The sequence below is a fragment of the Panthera leo genome, chromosome B2 (assembly GCF_018350215.1).
Source record: "Panthera leo isolate Ple1 chromosome B2, P.leo_Ple1_pat1.1, whole genome shotgun sequence".
Lineage (NCBI taxonomy): Eukaryota > Metazoa > Chordata > Mammalia > Carnivora > Felidae > Panthera > Panthera leo.
This window is the reverse complement of record NC_056683.1, coordinates 90,189,177-90,217,106: the sequence shown is the minus strand read 5'-3', so window position 1 is coordinate 90,217,106 and position 27,930 is coordinate 90,189,177. Positions and strand designations below refer to the sequence as shown.

General features: G+C 33.3%; 1 protein-coding gene across 1 annotated transcript in view; it reads left to right on the top strand.

The window, feature by feature from the left end:
- ASCC3 (activating signal cointegrator 1 complex subunit 3) overlaps window positions 1–27,930 on the top strand; it is a 356,847-nt gene that overhangs the window by 123,994 nt on the left and 204,923 nt on the right. The window contains exons 11-13 of the mRNA XM_042939446.1: window positions 13,600–13,764; window positions 24,319–24,495; window positions 27,325–27,396. Of these exons, the coding sequence (XP_042795380.1) occupies window positions 13,600–13,764; window positions 24,319–24,495; window positions 27,325–27,396 (414 nt within the window). The remainder of the gene's footprint in view (window positions 1–13,599; window positions 13,765–24,318; window positions 24,496–27,324; window positions 27,397–27,930) is intronic.

Below are 27,930 nucleotides of genomic sequence, written 5' to 3'. Positions count from 1 at the left end.
TGCATAGCATGCTTAGAAACAATCTACTTTCCCTATAAACAAGGAAGCAAAAATAAATGTTCAATATTTATGAGGCTGATTCTAAGTCTTCTTTTACTCATTAAATTTCAGAAAAATCCTGCCACCTGTAAGATGGGAACTCGCTAACCACAAACATTAATATCATTGTGAAAAATTACTTTTATCTTCCTCAGAAATATGAGATGTACTGAATATTAAAGGATGTTTTATCTATGGTCTTTTGTAATTGCGCGTCCCTTAAAGTGGGTGTTTTTCTTTAATTTTCAAAGGCTATCCAGTGAAACCTACATTTAAAATTTTTGAATAACTAATTATTTTTAATAAAAACAGGCCTCAGTTTCTAGTATTCTTTTTTTTTTTTTTTTAACGTTTATTTATTTTTGAGACAGGGAGAGACAGAGCATAAATGGGGGAGGGTCAGAGAGAGGAGACACAGAATCTGAAACAGGCTCCAGGCTCTGAGCTGTCAGCCCAGAGCCCGACGTGGGGCTCAAACTCACGGACCGCGAGATCATGACCTGAGCCAAAGTCAGACACTTAACCGACTGAGCCACCCAGGCACCCCTCTAGTATTCCTTTATATCTTGTTTTTGTTTGTTTGTTTGTTTGTTTTTTAACCTCAACTGTTATCCTACAGCTATTGAGGTAAATCTGTAAAAAGTAGTTTGTTGCATAAGTAACAGTATGGCAGCTAATGGGCCTAGAAAAGATGAAGAGGCTAACCAACTTTAATTTTCTTATGTTATATTTTCAAACCAAGTTTGAAAATTTTTCTCAGAGGGTAACTTGTAGCTATATTAACTATTTCTTAATGTTTCATTTGTGATTATTTCATCCTGAACCAGGAAGAGAGCAGAGAGATGTAAAATACCTGACACATGGGAAATTTTCAGCAGAATATATTTTTACATTACTTTTCTCTGGGGAAAGATAATGCTTAAATATACTCTATATTTAAATGTAAGGTTGGGGCGCCTGGGTGGCTCAGTCGGTTGAGCGTCCGACTTCGGCTCGGGTCATGATCTCGCGGTCCGTGAGTTCGAGCCCCGCGTCGGGCTCTGTGCTGACAGCTCAGAGCCTGGAGCCTGTTTCAGATTCTGTGTCTCCCTCTCTCTCTGACCCTCCCCTGTTCATGCTCTGTCTCTCTCTGTCTCAAAAATAAGTAAACGTTAAAAAAAATTAAAAAAAAATAAATGTAAGGTGAATACAGTCAATCCAGCACCAGTTCTTATTAATTTTTTATTTTATCTCCTATGTGTTTCTCACATTCATCCATATCCTCTCCATCTTCACTAATGCTTCCTTCACTAATGCCTCTATCATCTCTCACCTTGATTCCTTCTCTAGTATTCTAACTGGGGTACCAGCATCCAACTTGCTCCCTTCTATTCTTTCCCCTTAAGTTGCCAGAAATGCAGTCTCATCTGTTTCATCCTTCCCTTTTCACTCCCATACCCTCTCCTATGAAAAACAACAATCCAAAATGAACGAATGAGGGGCACCTGGGTTCAGTCAGTTAGGTGTCCGGCTTTGGCTCAGGTGATGATCTTGTGGTTCATGGGTTTGAGCCCCATGTCGGGTTCTGTGCTGACAACTCAGAGCCTGGAGCCTGCTTTGGATCCTGTGTCTCCCTCTCTTTCTGCCCCTCCCCTGCTCATGCTCTGTCTCTCTCTGTCTCTTAAAAATAAATAAATGTTAAAGAAAAATCAGAATGAATGAATGAATGAATGAGTGAATGAATAGAAGGAAGGAAGGAAAGAAGGAAGGAAGGAAGGAAGGAAGGAAGGAAGGAAGGAAGGGAAGGAGGGAGGGAGTAGACAAGACGAGACAAGAGAAAGGAAGGAAAAGAAAGCCACTAATAGTTTTCCAGGCTGCTCTACAGTGTGAAGAGTAGCTAGAGGTAGCTGAAAGGCTATGCATCATCTGACCCTTCCCATCTCTTTCCCACCAAACTTCAGTCCTCTCAGCCTCTGTGCCCAGCCCTTTACTCTTCCTGTCTTTACTCTCTTCCATCCATGTTGTCCCCCACATGCTCAATGTACATGCTCTGCTTCTGCCTGTAACTCTCTTTTTCTCCTTCACCTCATTAATTGCCTTTCATCTTTTAGATGTTAAATCAAATATTGGTTCCTTTTTTAAAGTTTATTGCTGAGAGAGACAGAGCATGTGCAAGTGGGGGAGGGACAGAGAGAGAGAGGGATTGAGAGAATCCCTAACAGGCTCTGAACTGTCAGCACGGAACCCAACATAGGGCTTGAACCCACAAACCTGTGAAATCATGATCTGAGCTGAAATCAAGAGTTGGACGTTTAACCATCTGAGCCATCCAGGTGCCCCTCAAATGTCACTTTCTTGATAAAGCCTTTTCTGGTTTCTCTGGTTAGGTCAAATTTTCCTAACAATTTGTTGCATCATGAATAATATCTAAGTTGTCTTTAGTACCTTATCACAAGTAAAATCTTGCATTTCACAGGTTTGTTTTTTTTTTTTTTTTGTATAATGCCTACTACCACTCCACCTGCATTACAATGTAAGCTTTATGATATCAAGAGCTTTATCTGTCTGCCTTTATCTTTCCTCACCATAGCATAGTACATAACTTAGTGTCTGGTACATTACAGTGAGAAGACACAGGATGAAACTGATGATGTTAGAAAATCTAATTGATCCCTATTACGTGTCAAGCATTATCCTAAATATTTTATGTATATTAATGTGTTCCATTTTCATTATAATCCACTGATATGTAGGTTCTGTTATTTCTTCATTTTATTATGAGGGAAACTAAGATTTTTGGTAGTAGATAGATACACAATAAATATTTAATAGAGGCATCGCTGAAAGATAATGTGTTCTCATTAAGCACAATATATCAGAGATACTGTATTGATAAGTGACACATGCCCATAAGAATACTTAGATAGAAGTACTAATAAATTGTGTTTATAGAAATAAAGTTTCAGTCCATATTAATAGGACTACCCACTTTTCTTCTTGGTTGGAGGAAATTAAGTTAGGACACCTCAGCTATTGCATGTGGGACATCAGAAATGCTGGCCTGTTCTGTTGGGAAAGGCCTGGGGTTGGCTTGGTGGAATAGGGGTGGGAGGGCAGGAGAGGAGCATTATAAAAAATCTCTAAGTCCTGATTACAGAATGTTCAAATTATATTCACTCCTCTTTGAGTGATACTCTGAAATACAATTCTGCTTTTCCCAATAAGACAGAGATTCAAGCCACTTAACTTAATCCATGAAGAGCTATTAAAGTCTCATCTTTTCTCAACAACATTCATTGAAGGGAAATAACATCCAGATACTGGGACTGTCATCCCACAAGGCACAGGGTGAGCAGCATCTTCTTTGTCCAGGACTCAGTAAATGACCCTCTTTCTTTGAATATGTTTTGAGATTTTTCCATTTGGTAAATGTACATGAATAGATTAGAGAGGTGAGCATTCCTCTGGCTAATTCACAAAATCCATTATGTGACAGTATATTGAACATAACTTTTAAACCAAGTATCTATATGGAACATAAATTGTATAAATCCTACCATTAAGTATAGAAATATTCTATTTTATTATTAGGCAAGAAGAGTTACCACCAGTATTATGAGTAATAATTACCTGCAAAAAATATGATTCACCAACAGTTCTTGAATATGTACCACATGCCAGAACACTTTAAGACATTGTGGATAGAGTATCTGTCAAGACCGTCACTGTCCTTGTCTTTTCAGTGCCTGGGTCTATTGAGGGAAGCAGATATTTAAGCAAGCAATATAGTATAATAAATACTATGCTGAGATAGAAAATATGGGCACAGAAATGCCAGAGAAGCCTATGGAAGGGAATTATTGGTAGGGCATTATGGTTTAAGAAAAGCCTCCTAAACATTTCAGCTTAACACCTGGAGAATGCAGAGGTGTGTGTGTGTGTCTATGTGTGTGTGTGTGTATTTTCTTTTAGCGTATTAAAAACAGAATCATACTTCATATATTTGTGTGTCTTTGTGTAAAATGCATCATATTTTTTTAACTTAATATCAGTATGTATACATCTACATTATTTCCTTCTAAAAAGCTTCATGAATGTCCATTTGTGTGTGTAGACCTTTTTTTTTAAATTTTCTTTTATATTTTTTAAAATTTACATCCAAATTAGTTAGCATATAGTGCAACAATGATTTCAGGACTAGATTCCTTAATGCCCCTTACTCATTTAGCCCATCCCCCCTCCCACAACCCCTCCAGCAACCCTCAGTTTGTTCTCCATATTTATGAGTCTCTTCTGTTTTGTCCCCCTCCCTGTTTTTATATTATTTTTGTTTCCCTTCCCTTATGTTCATCTGTTTTGTCTCTTAAAGTCCTCATATGAGTGAAGTCATATGATTTTTGTCTTTCTCTGACTAATTTCACTTAGCATAATACCCTCCAGTTCCATCCACGTAGTTGCAAATGGCAAGATTTCATTCTCTTTGATTTGTAGGCCTTTTTTTTTTGAGATTAGAATTCTAGAAATGAGTTGCTGGACCTAGGGTTTGTGCATTTAAAATTTTGAGAGATTTTGCCAAATTACCTCCAAAATGGCTCCACTCCTTATAGCTAATATATCTATTAATGATTGAGGTTTTGCAGTTTGATGATATGAACACTAAATACAACATTGACTCTTCCTACAAAGGGAAAATGCATAGTTTCAAAAAATAACATATTAAGCATTATTAAACAAATTCTAATTAAGATACAAAGCTATTTCTCCATGATAAATTAGTAAAGGTAATGGAAATACCCCATGCAGGTTAAACTACAGTATAACTTCACCTCCCAACCATTGCCACTAGTGTGGTAAAATCATTTTGGCTAGTGATTTGCTTGAAAGAAATCTGGATAGTATGATCAAAACAGTTTAGTTAACTGAATAGAGAATGGCTATTGGAGTCCTGAGGTCCTAGAAATTTGACAGATGTAGCCAATTTTGTTAACTCAAGTTGCAATACCAAAATCACTTGGGGAGCATTTTCCTTCTACATACACTGGCATCCTTTTTAGTAATAGTCATCCTAACAGGTGTTAGGTGATAGCTCATTGTGGATTTGATTTGCATTTCTGTGATTAATGATGTGATTAGCACCTTTGCGTGTACATAGACCAGGGTTCACAGAAGCCTGCTGGTGGCCTGTGCCATGGATGCTTCCTGGGGCTGTGGATGCTGCTTTGGGCTGCTTGGGCCAATGGGTGCTAGGGTGAGCCAGGAGCCTAGGTTTGCGGGAGCCCCCAAGGAGCATCTAAAGCCTGTGGAGTTGGCCTGGTACTGGGGTAGGCCAGCTCTGGGGTCTGTGATAAAAATGGACACTTATTTCCTTCTGCAATGAGGGAAATAATTTCTCTGCACTGGGCTGCCTGGGCTTAAAGGAGGGATGCTTGGGGGTGGGTGGTGACATGAATCTATCTTTCCTACTCTCCTCAGTGCATCTTTTCTTATTTCTGTACTTCACCCATGTGCTGTAATCCCTCACCTGGAATCCTTAGCTCTTGTGAAGTGAAGTGATTTTCATTCACAGATAGTTGTTCAAATTGATTTTTCTGGGGGAGGGGACGAACACAATATTCCTATGCTACTATTTTGCTGAGATCACTCCCAGTTTTTCTTTTTCAATTGGGTGTCAAGAAAGTGTACAGTCAGGTTTTGTGCTTCCTCACAGATACAGTATTGGCTTGGGGCGTATTTGCCTTTGTCCTGTATCACTTTCCTAAGCCTCCATTTTAGTGTATGTGTGTGAATTTCTGTTAAGTCACTTCAAAGCCAATAACAAACAATTGTTTTTTTATCTCTTTTTTGGTGCTGTAGGTTTCTTAGAAATGGAAGGAATAGGAGAAAAAAATGCAGAAAATGTAAAATTTCACATGGATCTGCACTGAAGTCATATTGGCACTATGTATGTAGTTTATACTCTGGTGGGCAGAGGCAGCAGCAGTTGACTGAGTGGGGTCAGCTGCCCACTATCGTTGACCAAATCATTGTGAGGAAGTGTTTGGACCACATTTCTTCTTTGCTGCATTTCTCGTTTAAGCTTCTAAACTTCTTGCCTTTATGTTTGTATTCCTAACCACAGACACCTATCTCTAGACATGCAGTTATGTACAAACTTCTGTAGAGAAGCTCTCCTTTGGATAACCATAACTTGTGATTAAATAGAACACATGTCCTGCCTGTGTTCTTTTTCTAAATAGAAAGGTATCAAATAATTGAAGTAGGTATTCAATAAGGACAGCTGATTTTCTTAATTGTAGTAATTTTCAGCAGCTTATGTCCTGCCGTAATTTGTTAAGATTTTAAAATCCTCCCTTCATCTGTCTCTCCTGCCCAATAGTAGACCCCAAGTAAACTTTTGATTAATTGTTCTTGAATTGGCAGAATCTCTCAACAGTGAATGTCTGGTATTAGTTTGAAGAGATAAAATTGGTATTATTTGGAATCATTTTTGTTGATTACTACAAAATACATTTTTTTTAGCTCATCAGTTTTGAGCTTTTAGTAGTTTGGCATTGCAGTATGAAATTTTAAAGTGTTTTTGTAAGAAACTCCTCAAACTGAGGTTTGCACATGTGGCAGGAAAGAGAAAAAACATTATAGTACCAAGGAAACCTGTTCCCTATGAGTCATAACCCCAGTTATGCAGAATAGAACTTACCACAGGACAAGTTTCTACCACAAATTATTCACATGTCAAAAATCTGTCTTCATGAGTCAGCAGAAGAGGAATCATTGTAAATTGTTTTAGACCCTTCATCTATGAGATTTTAATGGAATGAAATACTGGAGTATTATGGACAAGCATTTAGAGATGAGAGCAAGGTCTTTATGGCTTTTATACACACTAATATAACAATTTCTGTATTTTTCTCTGTTAGTATAATTAGTTAAGTTTTAGAGTAACCAAGCATTGTACTCTTTATAGGCTTATGCTGATGGCTAGACTTAAGTATGTATGGTCTGAGATTGTTGGCAAGTGCTTTCAATCAACAAAAAGAGCTGCAAAGAGAATTCTACTCCAGCTGTAAACACATGTAGTCTAGAAAGTATTTTAAATGTTTCTCCCTTTCCCAGCACTCTATGTTCTGTTCCTTCAAAGGTTTCAGAATTTCTTATTGAATTATACTTTATTTAGTAAATGTTACCTATGAAATGTTAACCAAAAATAGTTTCAGTGTTTTTGCTAACATGAAAACACCAAGATACATGTTAGATTACATTCTTTATGCTTTTGCTTGACCATATCTGTACTTTCAAAAAAAAAAAAAATATGAGGTAAGAATACTTCTGTACTTGAAGATTTTCCAATTAATCTTAATATTTTTATTTTATAATTGAAAGCTGTGGTCCTTGACATAAATAAAACTAGATACTTCAGAAGACTTTGTGCTTTACATGTGTGAGCATGTACTCACACATGTTAATTGATGGGAGAGGAAAGAACATAAAATGTAGAAAAGGAAATAGTTGGAACTAACTGATTTGTTGTAGTGTCCCCAGGGGCAGGTATAATTTGCAAGCTGTCACATTCCATTATGGGGGCTGTTGCCATCAATCAGAGCTGACATTTGTATAGCAGAGGTTAGTATAACTGTAATTATATGTATGTTTATTGAATCTAAACCCTGTGACACTTTACCTTTATTCTTTAAATTAAAACATTCATGTAATTTATAAACTTCTTGGTTGAGTGGGTATGTCATTATGTATTTTAAAAAGGAAAATAGAGTTCCAAAATCCTGCAAACTGTTGCCTGGTCTAGTCTATAACACTAGAATGTGATTTGTAACAATTCCAGTCTGAGTGTTGTCACTATAGAAGATGTGTTAAGCAAACATTCTTGAATATTGCTCTTTAGTTTAGTTAATAGATCCCTAACATTTTGAACTAAATGTACCATATTTCATCAGTTGTAAGACCCATTTTAAGAATTTACTTGATAGTAGAAACAACCATAAACCAAGTAACAAAATGGCAATAAATACATATCAGTAATTACTTTGAATGTAAATGGACTAAACACTCCAATCAAAAGGGTTGCAAAGTTAATAAAGAAACAGGACCCATCCATTGCTGCTCCAAGAGACTCCATTTCAATTGAAAAACACTTGCAGATTGAAAGTGGGGGGATGGAGAAACATTTATCATGTGAATGGATGTCAAAAGAAAGCTGGCATACCAATACTTCTATCAGACAAAAGAGACTTTAAAACAAAGACTATCAAGAGACAAAGAAGGGCACTATATAATAATAAAGGGGACATTCCAATAAGAGGATATAACAATTGTAAATATTTATGCATCCAAAATGGGAGCACCCAGATACATAAAATATGTTTCCTTTCCAAACATAAAGGAAATAATCAATAGTAATACAATAATAGGGGACTTTAACATCCCACTTAAATCAATGGACAGATCATCCATACAGAAAATCAACAAGGACACAGTGGCTTTGAATGACACACTGGACCAGATGGACTTAACATACATATTCAGAACATTCCATCCTAAAACAGCAGAATGCCCATTTTCAAGTGTACGTGGAACATCCTCCAGAACAGATCACATATTAAGCCACAAAACAAGTCTCAAAAAAGTAAAAAAATAAAAATAAAAATTGTACCATGCATCTTTTCAGACCTCAAAACTATGAAAATAGTAATCAAGCATTAGAGAAAATCTGGGAAGAGCACAAATACATGGAGGTTAGATAACATGATACTAAACAATGAATGGGTCAACTGTGAAAGCAAAGAAGAAATCAAAAATTACATAGAAACAAATGGAAAGGAAAACACAGTGGTCCAAAATCTTTGAAATGCAGCAAAAGTGGTTCTAACAGGGAAATTTATAGTAATACAGGCCTACCTCAAGAGGCTGTAACAACATTTTTCTAGATCTGTCTGCTAAGGAAGGGAAATAAAAGTAAAACTAAACTATTGGGACTACATCAAAATAAATGGTTTCTGCACAGCAAAGCAAACAATCAATGAAACTAAAAGGCAACCCACTGAATGAGAGAACATACTTGCAAATGACATATCCTATAAAGGGTTAGTATCCAAAATAAATAACTTATACAACTCAACACCCAAAAAACAAATAATCCAATTAAAACTGAGCAGAAGACATGAACAGACATTTCTCCAAAGAAAACATCCAGATGCCTAACAGACACATGAAAAGATGCTCAACATCACTCATCAGGGAAATGTGAATTAAAACTACGATGAGATCACCTCACACTTGTCAGAATGGCTAAAATAAAAAAACAGAAAAAGCAAGCGTTGGAGAGGATGCAGACAAAAAAGTAACCTTTGTGCACTGTTGGTGAGATTGCAAGTTAATGGAGCCACTGTGGGAAACAGTATGAAGATTCCTCAAAATATTAATAGGACTACCCTATGTTCCAGTAATCACACTTATTGGATATTTGTCCCCAAAATACAAAAACACTAATTCCAAGTGACACATGCACCCTGTGTTTATTGTAGCATTATTTACAATAGCCAAACTATGGAAATAGCCCAAGTGTCCACTGACGGATGGATAAAGAAGTGGTACTTTATATATATATAATGGAATATATTCACTCAAAAAAAGGATGAAATCTTGTCATTTACAGTAACATGGATAGAGCTATAGAGTATAATATTAAGTGAAATAAGTCAGAGAAAGAAATACCATACGATTTCATTCATAATAGTCATGATACAATCATAGAAAACTAAACACTGTAATTTTACTATATACAGATATAAGGAAAGTTTTTAATAGTAATGTTTAAGTGCGTATGGGATGCAGCAAAAACAGTTTTAAGAGGGAAGTTTATTATGATACGCCTACATTAAGGCAGAAAAAGTTGACAACCTAACCTATACCTCAAGGAACTAGAAAAAGAACAAACTAAACCCAAAGTTAGTACAAAAAGGAAATAACAATGATCAGAGCAGAAATAAATAGACATTAAAAAAATAGAAAATGTCAACAAAATAAGGGCTGGTTTACTAAAAAAGATAAACAAAATTGACAAACTTTTAGCTATACTGATAAGGAAAAAAGACTGAAATAAATAAAAAATGAAAGATGAAACATTACAGCTGACACTGTAGAAATACATAGGATCACAAGAGAGAATATCATGAACAATTAAACATCAGCAAATTGGATAACCTAAAAGAAATGTATAAATTCTTAGAAACATACAACCTGCTGACTCATTAAGAAATAGAAAATCTAAATATTAATATTGGATCATATTCATATTAATAGAATGGAAGAGAGGATCATATTAGTAGAATGAAAGAGAAAGATAATCATACGATCATCTTAATGGATGCAGAAAAAAATCATTTGACAAAATTCATCCTCATATACCCCCATGCTCTTTTCAGCATTATCAGCAATAGCCAAGACATAGAAACAACCTAAGTGCCCCTCAGTGGATGAATGGATAAAGAAAATGCAGTGTATATGTACAATAGAATATTGTTTGGCCATAAAAGGGAAGGTAACTCAGACTTTTTAACAACACAATGGACTTGAGGACGTTATGCTAAATAAAATAAGTGAGACAGAGCAACCAATACAGAGAAACAAGTGTGTTCTCACTTATATGTGGAATATAAAAAAGCTGAACTTAAACAGTGGAGTGGTGGTTGCCAAGGTCTGGAGGATAGGGGAGTGGGGTAGATATTGGTCAAGGGGTATAAACTTATGGCTATACAATGAATATCTTCTGACAATCTAATGTATAGCATGCCAGTTTTAATTTGCAATACTGTGTTATATACTTGAAATTTATTTATAGAGTGGACCTTAAATGTTATCACCACACAAACATAACACACCCACATGTAATAGTGTGAGGGGATAGAAGGGTTAATTAACCTTTTTGTGGTAATCATTTTGAATTATGTATCTGTATCAAATCATCACCTGTGCACCTTAAATTTACATATATTACATCTCAATATCTCAAAGCTGGAAAAAAATGAAGAGATAAAGTGACTTCCCTTAGGTCACAGTGTTTTAAAAGGTAAAATAATATTAATGTTTAAGTGTGTTACTAGATTAATTGGTTCTGGCAAGTCTTAGTTCCTTTGGTTCTTTTGTCAAATGGATGAGCATTTTAACTCAATACGCTGAATTTTTGGCATGATCGTAATATGTATATAGCATCACAACTATGCCATTTTCCCAGTGGACAGGATAAAATTGGAGCAGTTTCAAGTAATGATTTTTTATGTTTCTGAGGGAATAAGTACATGTATTTAGAGAAATTTAAGTTGACAGTAAAAATGCTGACAGTTAACCCATGCCCTGATACAAGAGCAGATGGAAATGTCTTGCATGAGTTCCAATTCATTAAGCAAATGTGACACTTTATGTTCTAGCCGTTTTAAGTTCAGGGAACTGAAGTGATGAATAGTAATTTAAATGAAGCCACTTCTCATTATGCTGAAAGTAAAGTATAATAAAATGCTAAAGTGGATTTTAAGATTTCCTTGGTATAGCGTTTTGATATCTGAAAAATTTGATTTTACAGTTTGTTACCGCATTGTTATCTCTGAAAGTTAATTATAAGAAAGTATTAGCATAATATTCTAAGTTCATGTTGAGGTAGGTAGCCAGGCTTCATATTAACAAAACAGATGAACACAGGGGAAGGAAAGGAAAAATAAGATAAAAACAGAGAGGGAGGCAAACCATAAAAGACTGTTACATATGGAGAACAAACATATATGTGGAGAGTTGCTGGAGGGGTGTTGGATGGAGGGATGGGCTAAATGCGTGATGGAGGACACTAGTTGGGATGAGCAGTGGGTGTTATTATATGTAAGTGATGAATCACTAAGTTCTACTCTTGAAACCATTACTACACCGTATGTTAACTAACTTGGATTTAAATAAAATTTTGAAAAGTGTATCCTGTATCTTTCCTAACACTTGCAAGTAATAAGCTTACTTATTTTATACTTTGATAGTAAATATACAGTGTAGGAAATTGTTGTTTTTGAAAACAAATAAGCATGTTTTCCAGGACTTTTAATGAAAAGGGTTGTTAGTAAGTGATCCCTGGGTATATTTATATTAATATATCCTGGGTTATTTTAAGTTTATCATTATTCAAAGTAGAAGTTCATTTTAAATTTGTTGAAAGAGATTTTAATGCATAGTGAATGTTTTTTACCTATTTTAGATCTCAGAATTTATTAGACATCTTTTTATACCTAATTGCAGCAGCACATCTTTTCTATAAAATTTGATGTGATCTCAACATTGCCATTTAGCGTTAGCAAATTAACTAAGTAGCTTTGGATTTGTAGTATTTCATATCTTTGATATGAATTGCTTAATCTGTTTCATTATAGTTTGTTAATGTTCTGTTTAGCTGCTAAACTTTGTGGTCGATATAGTTCATTTCATAATGAAAGCAGTGATATCACTAATAATGCAACAGGTCATATTGATAAATTTAGATCGTGGATAAGAATTTATACATAATTTGCACCAATCAAAAAAAAAGTTATTGTCCCTAGAGCTGACTTAATCAGGCATGAAATAACATAACAAAAATGTTGACAGAATAACCTGACCCTTATCTTAGTCAACCCCCTCAAAGCACAAGATGAATTGTGATTATCATCTGTCTCTCTAATCTTGATCTACTGGCTAAGAAAAGCTTTGATTTTGATTTGTTATCTTGTATTCTTTGATTTATCCACACATTGGCTTCTTTCCTAATGTAGTATTACTATAGTAGAAGATATTAAACTTGTCATCTTTTTCTCGCAACAGGATAAGTTTAGAGTACGCAAACAATTTAGTATGTGACAAGCAAAGAGATTTATAATTACAGTTTCATGTTAAATGGTCTGCTTCTGTGAAGTTCACATGAATGCCTTAGGCTTATCTCCTGCTCTGCATGCCCTAGAATCTTCGGTGACTCACTCTTTGGGTTACCATTATGTGCCAGTTATATGTATTATATATATTACTTTTTGGTATAAAAATACTGTATATATTAGTTGATATTAAAGAGCAATTTTTTAAAAACTGTGTTAGTAGTGAAGCTTCCTTCAAATTTGGATAGGTATAAACAGGTTATTGTTCCTAGAATGGATTCTTGGTTTCCTTTTCATTTCCTTTTAACACTTGTTTCACTTCTTTGTCTCTTTTCAAATAAAGGCCATCATCAGTGTATATAGTTTAAAATATAGACTCATTTGTTTTTTATATCATAAGATACTTTTTAAAGAAGGTATGTATTTTATAACATAACTTCATAACAATTTATTGACAGACTATCTTCATTGAGTTTTAAATAACTGCTTAATATCACAACTTAAGAGGAGTGAAATATCACTCTTGAAGTGACATTGTTTACGGTGAATTAGATATCATTCCAGGATATTTTGAACACTTTTTATTTGATCTGCATAAAGCCTGCTAATTATATTTCTTTTTGAATGGCACAGGTGAAATTTATATCATCCATGTGATACTTTCTCTTTTTAAATTTATTTTATCTTATAGATGCTTGTTACCACACCGGAAAAATGGGATGTAGTGACAAGAAAGAGTGTTGGAGACGTAGCTCTTTCCCAAATTGTAAAGCTCCTTATTCTTGATGAAGTTCATTTGCTGCATGAAGATAGAGGACCAGTATTAGAAAGCATAGTGGCACGTACTTTACGGCAGGTAAGAGGAAGTTATTTTTAAGCTTATTTTGGAGGAATGAGTAAGTTTTTAAGCTTAAATGTAGCATTCAAAAAATATTAATATGTTTTGTTCATGAGAATAAAGATAATTTAATATGGAGAAACCTTTAGCTATTTTGTTTTCATATTAAAAGTACTCTTTCTTCCTTCCAAGTCTTATTTTATTGAAGTCTCTCTAAATTAACCAAAATAAAGACAGGAAAATTTCTAAACTGTTGTCACAAAGCTATGTCTAATATTGACTAAGCAGTATTAAGATATAATTGAACACAGGTAAATATTAGTGATTTCATCCACTTCTCTTCTGTCTGCACTTCTTCCCCCTGAAAAGATATGAACAATTTATAATTTTTCTTATATACTAGATAAAATGAAATGTAATCACCTCATGTGCATAATCTTCATCATTTTTTTTAAAAGACCTGTACACGCTATTTCTAGTTTGAGAGCTTCCTGGCTATTCATAAATAGTCCAAACAAAAGTTGGTTTACCAATGTCTCGTGATTATTTTCTGTCAGCCTCTCTTTTCATTAAGTGAAAAGACAGTGTCTTAGAATGTCCATGGGTATTAAAATGATGTTTGTTGGTAGATTTTACATGTGTAGAAAATAGATGAATACTAGTTTTTCAACATAATCAAGAACTCTAATTCTTTACTCTCCATTTATTATTGTCTTTGACCCATATTCTCCTGGTTTTATTTTCTTTCTGAAATAGCCAGGACACCATGACCAATTTTTCTTTTGTCAGTAACCTTAACTTACTTAACTTATCCCTGACTATCTGGCATAATTCCATCCATGAATCATTTGAATCATATATATGCCTCTAGCCAGATGCTAAGCACTAGCAAAGAAGATCACATAGTGGTATACAAGTCGCTTTACGTTCATAGACTGCATTTACCTGCATCATTGGGATCACCTGGAACTTCTGAGCCACTTTTCTTCTGTTTTCCTAAAGCGAGCATTTCCAAGCTTCACCAGACTTCTCCCACATTTTTCCCTACCCTGTCGTGCCTCATTCTTAGGGCAATGTGTTTACTGAACAGAAGTAGAGTCCTTCATGCTTAAAGTCCCTCAGTTTCCATCCTTTGCCTTTCCTTTCACCACCCAGAATAAACCTCAGCCCTCCCCCTCATATCCATATTCATCATTCTATCCCTTGTTCCTTAGCGACCCCTTCTCTGCTTGCCTTGGACCCATTCCTTTTACTCTGTATGTTATCCCTTTTCTTTGCTGTGTTATCTTTAACTTCTCACTCTCAGTGGACACTGTCTCTTCAGCTTAAAAGAACTGCAAAGTCCTTCTCGTTTTTACCAAAAAACCTTTCTCAAACCTATCCTTCTCCAATAACTCCTATTCAGTAAAACTCTTTTTGCCACCTATCATCTGGAAATATTAATCTGTATTCACTGTTTCTCTTTTGACTTTCAAACCATTGTAATCTGTTTATTGTTGCAACATAGGTAATAAAATGTTTTTACCAGGATTGCCATTTATTAAATCGAAAAGGCAGTCCTCAAACCAATTCCTTTTTTTTTTTTTTTTTTACCTTTTCACACTACTCATTTTTTATATTTGATGTAACTTATCATTTTCTCAATCTTGAAATTTTCATTCCTTTTGGCTTCATGATGCAATCCTGCTCTGGTTTTCTTCGCTTGACTTTTTCTTCCCCACCTACTTAGCTGCTCTTAACGGTCTCCCTTGCTGTCTCCTTTACTCAACCTTGAAATGTTTACATTCTCCAAGTCTCAGTCAGTTGCCATCTTCTTTTTTCATTCTGAATATTTACCCTGGGAAAATAACACTTCTTTGCCTTTGTCACTTAAATCTATGTAGTCCAAATCTTACCCTCTGACTTCTGGCCATATCCAGATGCAGTTGTATGTTCCTATTCTAATATCCCATGGATATCTCTTACTAAACATGTCAGAAGCTCTGCCCTCTTCCCTACATATTTATATATGGCTTCACAGTCTCAAGCCCCAAACTGGGAATCACACTCAAGTTTTCCTTCTTCCTTAACACTCTTCCTCATCCCAATCACTACTTAGATATCAATTATTTTATATTTCATATGCTAACTAGCTCTGATCTAGATCTGTATATGGGAAGTTATACTGCATTTTAAAATGTTTTAAAATAGTGTGTTTCCATCTGGTAAATCCACCATAAAATTCTAGATGGATTAATAATTTAACTATATCAAGCAAAACTCTCAATACATTACAGAAAATATAAGAGAGCATATCTAAATAACCTTGGGGGTAGAGAAGCTCTAAGCAAAATGCAAAACTCCAAAGGTTATAAAGGGAACATGTGGCACATGTGGATGTCTAAATATTAAAAACTTCTGACCAACAAAGACATCTCCAAAAAGTTAAAATGTGAGACAGAGTAACAATAGCATGTAAAATAATGTATTTTATATTTAATAGTTATTATAAATTAGTAAGATATATGAGTTTTTTAGAAATTTGTAAAAAGCGTTTCATGATAGAAATAAAAATACTGAGCATTAGAGAAAAGATGCTTAAAAAGACATGAGATTTTTATCAAATTGGCAAAATTGAAAAAGAATGTAATTTGAAAGCACCCCCTAAAACCAACCCTATGATTTTACTTCTAGGGATCTAATGTGTGGAAATCATAGCACAAACAGATACCTGTATTTTTTCATAAATTTTTTTAATGTTTATTTTTGAGAGAGCACACCCGAGCATGTGCTCACGGGAGAGAGGCAGAGAGAGAGAGGGGGACAGAGGCTCCAAAGTGGGCTCCTCACTGGCAGCAGAGAGCCCAGAGCAGGGCTCAAACTCATGAACTATGAGATCATGACCTGAGTCGAAGTGGATGCTCAATCAACTGAGCCACCCAGGTGTTCCCACAAACATATATATATGTTATATATATAACATGTATATATATAATTAATAAATTATAGTCATACTACAAAATGCTACTTTGCAGCCTTTAAAACAAATGAGGTAGAGCTGTATGAACTGGATCTAAAAGATATGTTCTTATTGAAAAAGGAAGCTGGCCTCTACATATAGCATAATCCCACTTATGTGAAGAAAAAATATATATTTATATTCTCATTCATTCATTCATTCATTCAGTGAACATTTGCCAACCACATAGTTCTAGGTGCTATGGATGTAGTTAATCAGAGTTCTTGCTTACATTTATATTTTAGGTTTGGGTAGACAAGGGTGAATATACATGCAAGGATATGCTACAAACCTTAAAGGTGATTTGATAATAGAAATGGAACTAGAGGGTTATTTGGGACATGCTCACATTTTACCATATAAATTAAAAATATGTGTATACACACACACATAAACACATATGCATAAAACACAAAGGGATGGAATAATAAAAAAGACACAAAAATCGGGTTTTAGCTAATATCCAACTTGATAATTTCAAGGATACAGGTAGTTGTGAGACAAAGGTGAAGCATGGAGAAGTCTGAAACTGCCATCATAGCTTTCCAGGTCCTTTCTTGCCACATAGGATTGGCTCTGGCCCAGATTTTCAAGCATGAAGGGCATCATTTACAGAAGAGAGCTATTTTAATCATGAAATGTGTTTATTTTATACCATGGTACTTATATAGCTTAGTGATGTTTTTCGGGGAGTCATGCCATATGAATCCATACATTCTAGATTTATTTACATTGAGCCACCTAGAGGGACCATGGCCATCAGCTAAAAGCATTATAAAGTTAAGGACTTGCCTGTAACTATAGAACATTAGAGGTCGAGTAAATATCATTAGTACATTTACCAGAAGGTCTGTCATTAGCATGTTTACGGGGGTGTTTGACTAGGACATCATTCTTTCCTGAGCACCCCCAGTTAAGGGAACAAATGGATTGCAGGCCTCCTGCTAATGCTTTCTGTATATATGTACACAGACACATGATACTATGTATTATATATATTTTGAAGCAATTCTAAGTTTATGAATATTATAGTGTATAAATTTCCATATAATACATAAATATTATAAACTATATCAAGTTAAATTTATATAAACTAAATATATAAAATAGATTTTTATTGTATATGTAACGCAGTTATAGAAATATCTATATATGATATAGAAATATATATATTGTGTATAGTATAGATATATAACATCTAAATATTTAATATATTCATCCTACACATGATATCTCCATAATATAATAAACTCCAATTGTATGGTTTATTACTACTATGTTCATAAACTTTTTGATGGCTTGCTGTTTGGTATCTAAAGAAAAATGTTTAAATTCCTTATCTGGACATTAAAGACTATTGGAGCTGTGATCTATTTGTATAATTTTAACTTCTACATATTTCTTAGCTATAATAGGTTCCAGCCACACAAAACTATGTGTCCTTTCCCCATTTCCTTTCCAATACCATTGACCCTCTTCCAGAGATGAAACTCATCTCACTGAAGGCAGAATGTTTTATTGGTTATGAGAAATTCTGTCTTCATTTGTATCCTTTACTATATTTTAATCTCCTTTATAGAAGGGTCTGTGTGAGTCTTCTCATATTTTTTAATGTACTATCACAAAGCTCATAACTACTTTTATTAAAAAGCAAAGTTGCTTTTTTTCTATGTACCTTTTTTTTTTTATTACCAGATGTTCCCAGTAGATGGCAGTGTTTTACATAGCACATCAACATTTGTAACTAAGGGAAGCAACATTAAAAGATGCTCTAATGCAGTGTAGATTGTGTTCGGATTCTGAAATTGTGTGGTGGCTTTAGGGACTAAATTCACAAGATACATGATTGAGAGGAATTTAGAAAACAGAAAGTGTAAGGCCACATCCGTTGTATTTAACAACACTGAACTAATATTAATTGTCTTCTAAACTGTCTGAACATGGATTTTATATAAAGGAAAACATCCTAAAAACTTACTGCTTAGCTTTTGGGCTAATTATAAAAAATAATCTGTAAAATATTAAAACTTTTATAGTTTTTGACACAATAATTTTTAGGTGAATTTATAGTTCATAGTGTAGTTTACAGAGCTTTGAGATTTGGTTTAGGACATAAAGTTCCAAGTTATTCTCATTTAAAAGAAAGTATTTCACATACAGGCTTATTATATATATTTAGAATAATAGGATCATACTTTTAGATTAAAAAATAGAGTCATTTTAAATGGAATTTTAGCAGAAAAAGGTCTATGGTGTTTGCAGAGTATCATGTATTTAACATCGAAATACCTTAAAAATATGTTCAGTAACTTTTATGTTATAATGGTTTCAAAACAAAAAGATCACTTTCATATCCTTTCAAATCACCTTCACTACCTCATAGAACTATTGCATAATTAAAATCATCATTCTAGTGTTGACTGGGTGGCTTAGTTAAGCCTCGACTCTTGATTTCATCTCAGGTCATGATGCTGTGGTTCCTGAGATTGAGCTCAGTGTTGGGCTCTGCACTGACAGCATGGGAAACTTGCTTAGGATTCTTTCTCTGCCCCTGCTGCGTATGCTCTCTCCTTCTCTCTCTCTCAAAATGAATAAATAAATAAAGAGTTTTGTTTAAAAAAAAATCATTGTAATCACTGTAAAGGATTCTCATCACAACATATAAAGGGGGTTTCTTAACTAATAGGGATGTTGATTATTTCCCCGATAGAGGGTTCCTTTGTTTTTAGTTTTTGCTGATAGCCACAAGATTTTTTTAGTGAAAGCAAATTCATGATAAGATATTGTATATGTATTTATACTTTAATTTTTATCCATCTCTATCATTTTTTGATGCTCCCTCTTTACGCTTTTGCAAATAGTCTCTGTATGTGTGGATCTGTGTCTTATTCAGTGGTATCCACATTGCACAAAGTTTAAGTCTTAAGCCATTGTTGATGGATGTCTAATTATGGAAGTATTCCTATTACTCACATTGGACTACTTTGCTTATGCCCACTGAGTCTTCTAGACTAAGCAAACTTATCAAAAGCCTCCTTAGAAACCTGCGATGAAGTTGATCCGTCATGGGATCATAATGATATATTTTAATTACAAAGTGAATAGAAGTTTTTGGCCATCTCTTGGTTTTATCTTTCTAAATATGTTACATTGTAATCAGAGAAAGCGGCCTATATTCTTTTTTGATTTGAAACGGAGTTTTTTGTGACTTAATACATTTAATTGTTAAAAATGTTTAATTGTTTAAAAGTATAATTGTTTTTTGTGACTCGATACATTTAACTGTTAACAGTGTTTAATTGTTTAAAAGTTCCTATAGCAATTTAATGTAAATTCCAATGTACATTTTTAAGTACTGTGGGTAGAAAGTGTACTTTGTATGTATTGAATCAAGCTTGTGAATTATGGCCTGCAAAGTCATACATGAGAGGGTTTTCAGTAGACCTCTAAACTCTGCTCTATCCACACTTTGTCCTCTCATTCATCTTCTTCCTGCTCAGCTTGTTCCAATCCCACAGTCTTTGTACTTACTTTTTCTTCTGTTTGAAGATTTTTATCCCCTGATCATCTCTCCAATATTTCTTCTTTAGCGAGGTTTTTTCCTCATTATCCCACCTAAAGTGTGGCCCCACCCATGCTACCTTCTATGCTATTACCTTGTTTTACTCTACTCATAGCACTTACTGATACCGATACCTGAAATTCCCTAATTTGTTTATGAGTTTATGGTTGTCTCTTCTCAACTAAAATGTCAGCTCCTGATTGTAAAGACAGTTTTGTTTACTGCTATTTCCTGGTGCCCCCCCCCAATACAATTACATACACAATCTGTTGACTGACGAATGAAATGATTGACAAAATCCTCTCTGACTTTACTTAAAATGCCACCCTTGCTCCTTTGTAAAAAAGAATATTTTGTTTACTCCCTTTTCTGACTATCTGTTGTGATTTCTTTTATTCTTGAATCCTTTCTAGTAATAATGAATATCAAATTAGAACATACTTTGTCCCCCTTTTCTTTGTGAAAGCAGGTTTATAAAATACTTACTAACAATCAGTGAATGGATGGTAATTTAACAAAATATGAGTTCCAGGGCTTATTGAGCTGTCTTCTAGATAATATCACCTAAAGGTAAAAACTTTTTGAATTAAATGCAAAAGCATATTTTGAAAATTCAGTTATTCATTTTCTTATTTTTTATTTGTTCTGTAATTTGGCTTATTATATAATTTTTATGGAATCCACTGATTTATAAATTTAATGAAGCAAATGGATCTGTTCCCTTAAGTCTGTAACTCTGCCATACAAATGTTTATATTGATTCAGTTCATGATAATTTCAGTCTGGAGTTTTTTGGGGGAAGGTTGTTTTTATATCCAACTAAATACCTTTAATTTGAAAGTTGTAGTTCTTATTCTTTTACCAAAGTGGTAACAATCATCTGTCTAAGGAGCCATATATATCTCATAGGTATCTCTATAGGTATTTTATTTAGTCCTCAAATATGCCCAGAAAGAACCTCTAAACTCCTCTGTCTAAACTTACAGAATGGATTTTGAAGTTACAGGACCACATTTTCTCTTATGCTTGTAGGAAACATTGGTGTCAGGGAATGTATCCAGGCATTTGGACTCTCCTGAAGTGTGTGTACATTGTATTGCAATGTGCAAGGAGAAATCCGGCATTGAAAATTGCTCACTTAGGGGCAGTAAACTTGAAGATACCAGTATGATGCAAGCAAGTTTTGACTAAAATTAGCTGTAAATAAGAAGGACATAGGAAACTGAAGAAATGATTAAAATACTTACCCAGTGTCTCTTCATGAACCCCCTTATTTTACTGATGATAGCAAGAAAGTGAGAATGGCAAACATTTCTAGATAAAAAAATAATAATATAACGTTAAGGTTAGAAATCTTTTTATATGCCTTCTCTCATAGGTTGACTAACTTGCCAAATTCATTCTAAATCATGTGTAATTTTTAAAATCACATTAGATGTTTTCAATTTTTTTTTTTTTTTAGGTAAGAAATCATTTTCTAAATCAGACTTTAGAAGCCAAGAATACAAAATATGAAAGCAGAAGGGATATGAGAACACAGAGAGAAGGGCTATTATAGGGACATGGGGCAGCAGAATGCCACCTAATATTTCTGCAGAACCCATAGGGCTAAGGTGTGGATGATCCTAGACTGTATCATGCTAATGATAGAAATTAATTCCTCTTAGGAGGGGAAAATCAATTTTGCCTCCTAGTTTAAAATGGGAAGTTCGTATGTGATTAAAATGATTCTTTCTTTTGGCAAATACTAACATCCTGTATTGCTGATGTAGAGAATTTGAATAATATAATTAATGTGGTGAAGTGATCAAACATACAGTATTGTATAACCTATGAATAGATAAATCTCAGGTCTCTATGGGACATTTTCTGTCAAAGCAGAAATTGAACAGATCATAGTCTTTACAGAATACAGTAGACATTTAGAAACAACTTTTATATGAAAAAATTCTGTATAGATAGTTAGATACACATACATACATACGTATATACATGCATACATTCTACACTTTTATATTTGATAAAATGAAGATTAAAACCCAACCAACTGAAAGATTAATCCGCAGCCACTTAGAGGTCAGTAAGTGATCATGGAAGGAAGAGAAGGAAAGAGAGAGGGTCAGCACTCTTTTTTTTGCTTTTTTTTCAAAAATAATGGAAGCTTGTCAAATGCACCCAGAATTGTTATTCAAAGTAAGATTTATAATCTAAAATGAAACAGGAATGGAGACACTATCAATAAGTTAATTATTAAATGTTAAATGTTAGTTTGGTGCAAAATATTCTAATGAAATCGAGTGGAAAAAATAATAAAGCTGAAAAATAAAGTTAATTTTAAAATAGGAAAACAAAATTTTTAAAAGCCAATGGAAAAAAAAAAAACTAAATAAAGCAACCTCTAACAAGTCTAATCACAAATAGAAAGCCAATGAATAAATAAAACTAGAAATGATAAAGACCTTTTACTGAATGTGTAGAAACGTAAAATATGAGGATGTTGTGTTGTAAGTTATGAATTAGACCTGAAAACATAACTGAGAGAGAACTGGACGCTGTTGTGTGCTTATGAGCAGTTAAATGGACATACTTCTTGGCATGTAAACTCTTTCATGATTATTTCTACATTTCTAACCACATCTTCTGTTACCTCCTTTCTCCAGTTCATACTACTAGTCTTGCTAGATGCAGTACCCTAAACTCCAACTCCCGATTCCTTCTGTCTTGCCTGCTGTCCTCTCAGTTTAGATTGGCAGCAACCATTACCCCACTCAGTATGCCTTTCCTGCCGTACCAGAGTTTATTTAGTGATCCCTGCCCATTATTCTCACCATTCTGGGAAACTACAACTATTAATAGGACACATTACGATGTTTTTTGCCATTATTACATATGGACTCTAAGCTCCTGTTCTGTTGGCCCTGTGCCTGTCATTAAGAGCTTAATAGATAATTATTAAAATCAGTTATCAATAGTGCTCAGAAACAAAATGAGACTATTACACTACAGCAGTGAACACAAAAAATGTGGCTTATTTCATGTTTTCAGTAGTTTTTATTTTTCCCAAGTTTTAGCTATTATTCCCTGCAGTCTCTCTTCTGTTATGATTATGAAATGATTTAATATAAAGTGTGTAATGATAATTTGGTAAACCAATTTGAAAATTTCCTCTTTGATGAAAGAATAGTGTGTTAGTTTCTCAGTCATATATTTTACTGATATGCTCCACTTTTACTGATATGATATGTTTTACTGATACGCTTTACTGATACGGTAATATGATACAGCAAAAGGAATACTGTATAATAAGTAAAGAATTATAGACTAAGCAATCTATAATAAGGGAAGGAAAATGCTGATTTAATAAATGAGCCTTCAATAATTTTTTAAAAGGTCCATGGAAATTTTCAATGAATGTATATATACACATAGTTTCAAATATTTCTGTCATTCATTTTAAATTTAAATTTGTGAAATACTAGAAATATTTACCTTAATTATTTTAGACTTTTGTGTTTTTAGCACCTGAAATTATAAATTGATAAAACTTAGACTAAATCCTAATCCATGTATGTCACTTACTTTGTTACATTTTTAGGGAAAAAAAAATTAGTAAGATTCTTCAGGAAATGTAAAATTACATTTTAAATTATTTTGTATTATCCTTGATGGCAGGCTTAGACCAGTTTATTTAATTGTTTATCTTTCAGATAAGGACAGTTATCTGTCTTTTAAATTGTGTTGTTATTATATATTTGGGGGTGGATCTTGTTTTATTATATATTTTATATTATCCTTGATGGCAGGCTTAGACCAGTTTTCTTTCATTGTTTATCTTTCAGATAAAGACATCTGTGTTTCAGACTATGTATTGTTATTACATATTTTTAAGAGGGGTGGAATCTTGTTTTATTGTAAATGTCTCATACTCTCTGTTTATTAAAACTTATTTCAAACCCAGAAAAATCCAAATGGGTTGAATCTACTCATACATTAAATAATATAACCCATGTAGGTGGAATCCACACAGAGTATGATAAGGATTCTTGGGCTCTCTGCGACCTTACCCAACTACCTTGATGTTGCTACATTTTTACATGTTAATCCCTGTATTGGACTTTTCTACTTTGATGGCCGTTTTCGACCAGTTCCTCTTGGACAGACATTTCTGGGAGTTAAAAGTGCAAATAAGGTAAATATATTTTTTAATAATAATAGAGTTTTCTGTTCCTAAAATGTTTTTGTTGATGTATTGTTTAATGCTTATTTGGGATTTCCCCAAAAGACCCTTTTAGTAGGATTACAAATTAAACATCTTAGATAAAATCAAGCACATTTCCTCAACTATAAGTAGTAATATAACTCCTTCAAAAAGTTGCTTACAGTTTGTATCACATTATCAATGTATATTTTGTATTCTTGGCTAATAATACAAGTTATATATATATATATATATATATATATATATATATATATATATATATATATATATATATGGTCATAAATTTCAAAAAGTTACTTTGAAATGATTGAAGGCTAGTGTAAAATAATAAAAGGCTCTCATTCAACCAGTAATATAAATTTTTATATGCTACTTATCTAAAAAAAATAATAAATTTTATGCCATTGGAAAATAATTCCTAATAGCAACTGTTAGTGAGGTATTCTATTTCACTTATGTTTTATAATTACCATATTAATTATATATATGTAAGTGGCATTTCTGAGATTCTTTATAATGCTTTTAAAAGTTTTATAGTATTACTGTGTACCATATACACTATTAGGGTGCTTATTTTAAACTTCTGTTTCATAGTATCATGAAGGAATATTTTACTTTGCTCACAATTTATGCATTTAATATTGTGTTAAATGATACTTTTTGTTTTCTGTAAAAGAAATAGGTTTGAGAGAAGATTCATAGGCCTTATGACCTCTTTATAAAATAAAATGAGATGGAATCCTGTGTTAGTATGTCAGCCCTGGTCTTTAATGTATTGCATTACTTGTCTAAAAAGAGTTTTATTAGTAACATAGGGTCATTTTACCTTACACTATTACAAATAAAATATTCAGCTAAAAAATACCAAAAGTGACTGCCACTACAAACAACAGTGTATACATATGCTTCAGGTACAATGCATAATGTAAGGTGTCTTCAGGGTTGTCATGAGCCATTTCAGACATACAGACAGATATAATAATAGTTATATTGCACATATTTTGTCATTAATTGATTCAAGTGATTTTCAGTATTGCTGCTTGTTTTTTTTTCTCAGTCACTTCTTAATATATATTTGATTATTTAGTATATTTTAAGGTATTCTTAGGGCAGCTGTAGAGCTGTTTCCTTTATAGCTTTAGCTTATTCTTTCAGCTTTATAATTTAAATGACAGAAGATGGTTATCACAGAAAGATTTAGAAAAGAAAAAATTTTTCAGGTGCTTTTCAACTATTTAAATCTTATTTTTTTTAATCCATTATATAAATTGGTAAATCACTTAAAGCTAATTAAATTCAACATATTTTCACCCTAATATGTTAGCATTGTAATCTTAAATCATAAAAAGAATGGTGTCAGGTGACAGAAGTCTGGCACAATTAGAAAAACACTGTTACGTGTCTTACATAGGGTTAATAGTAAATTATTTATATGTATTAGTTATAGATTTTTTTGTTTTATTATAATGTATTATTTTTACATTCAGTGAAATATACAATTGTAATCATTAAGCATTTCCCCAGGGTGTTGATTAATATATTTACTAACCAGTTTTCCATTTGTCATTGTTTTATAAAAAGAAATCCTTGTAGGTTCCTCAGAGTTTCATTCAAAAACACATGATGTGACTCAGTTATTATGGAAGAATATAGGAAGATGGTGTGCCTGACACCTCTAATTTGAAATCATGGCTTTGCCCAGAACTCAACCCAAACTACACTGAAAAAATTATTGCGAGCTGAGGTTGTTCTTGAATCATTAATGGGGAGTAAATTATCTTGTGATTATCTCCTTTTACTTAGTCACTGCAATTCATAAGAGTAACAGAATGATAAAACATTTACTTTATTAAAACAAAATATCTATATCATAGTCATTCCAAATGTGTATGACATTTTCATCACTTCCACACTCTTAATAAATGTTGTGTACGAGATGCAGGTTGGATCACATGCCTGTTCCTTTGGATGAACCATCTTACCTTTTTGGTTGGAAGTTTCCTCATCATTAATAGGGAAAATGAGATCCTTTCTTAACTCATGAATTGGATATTAAATTTCCAATTAACCTGAAAAATGTTTCTGTAGAAAAATATCTAACCCTCTCCATATGTATTACAGAAATAGTATGTTTCCCTTGATTCTAACTGTATATACCATGGCATTCTACTAGTGCTGTTGTGGTGATTTTGAGAATTACACAGGAAAGCTGTATAGTTTATAGAATGAAACAGAAGAAAAACAGCCTGACAAGTGGACTTCCTGGGGAAAGCAAAAATTTTTAAATTATTCTAAAATATCTATAACTGGTATATTATCCTTAAAATTGTCTTTAAAAAACTTGTCATACTTAGAAAGTTAGTATGAGGTATTTTATTTGTACTTTTATTTTTTTTAATTTTTTGAAATCTTTTTTATTTATTTTTGAGAGAGAGGGGAAGAGAGAGCAGGGAAGGGGCAGAGAAAGAGGAGAAAGAGGGAGACAGAGGATCCGAAGTGGGCTCTGTGCTGAGAGCAGAGAGTCCCATGTGAGGCTCGAACTCACAACCCATGAGATCATGACCTGAGCCAAGGTAGGATGTTTAACTGACTGAGCCACCCAGGTGCCCCTTTGTACTTTAAAATTATGTTGTGTTTCTTAATAGGTTGTAATATGCTAGGTATTTATATTGCATTTGTTGTTTCTACATTCTAGTTAATCTGAAAGGAAAAAAATGCCTTATGATCAGCAGTTTTGTTGCTAGTTAGAAAGTTTATAATTGCTTCATTTGATATTATTCATGTTTTAATAACCTTAAGGTGCAACAATTGAATAACATGGATGAAGTATGTTATGAAAGTGTTTTGAAGCAAGTAAAGGCTGGACACCAGGTATGCTTTATTTTATCATGTTTTTGAGAATACTTAATGGTTAAAATTATTAATTTTTATGCTCTTAAAATTTTTCTTGAATTGTGAGATAATGACTGTGAGGTTTTATTTTTTACTAACTTTTTAGCTGAGTGGTTAGCCATATAAGTCATAAAATATTCATAAATTATCATCCCAATATTGCTAGGCCATTTTATTATTTATTTGTTTATTTATTTATTATTTTGCTATTTCATTAAATAGATAAGAGAGAGAAGGATTTCATCCTCTACACTTCTGGGTTTTTTTTTTTAATCTTTTAAAAAAGCAGTCTTCCTTCATACCTCAAAATTTTTAATTTGTACTTTTTTACATAGTGTAAAAATTTTAAATGTTCTGTTATTCTTACTGTTTTCATGAAGTAGTACCAATTCAAATATATATGATATATGTTGTTTTATTGTGCTTGGAAATTAAGCAGTTTTACTTTTAAACTCCATTGTTCAAAATGCTCCAATCAAGATTATTAAAGAAAAAGTGGGATGATAATAATTG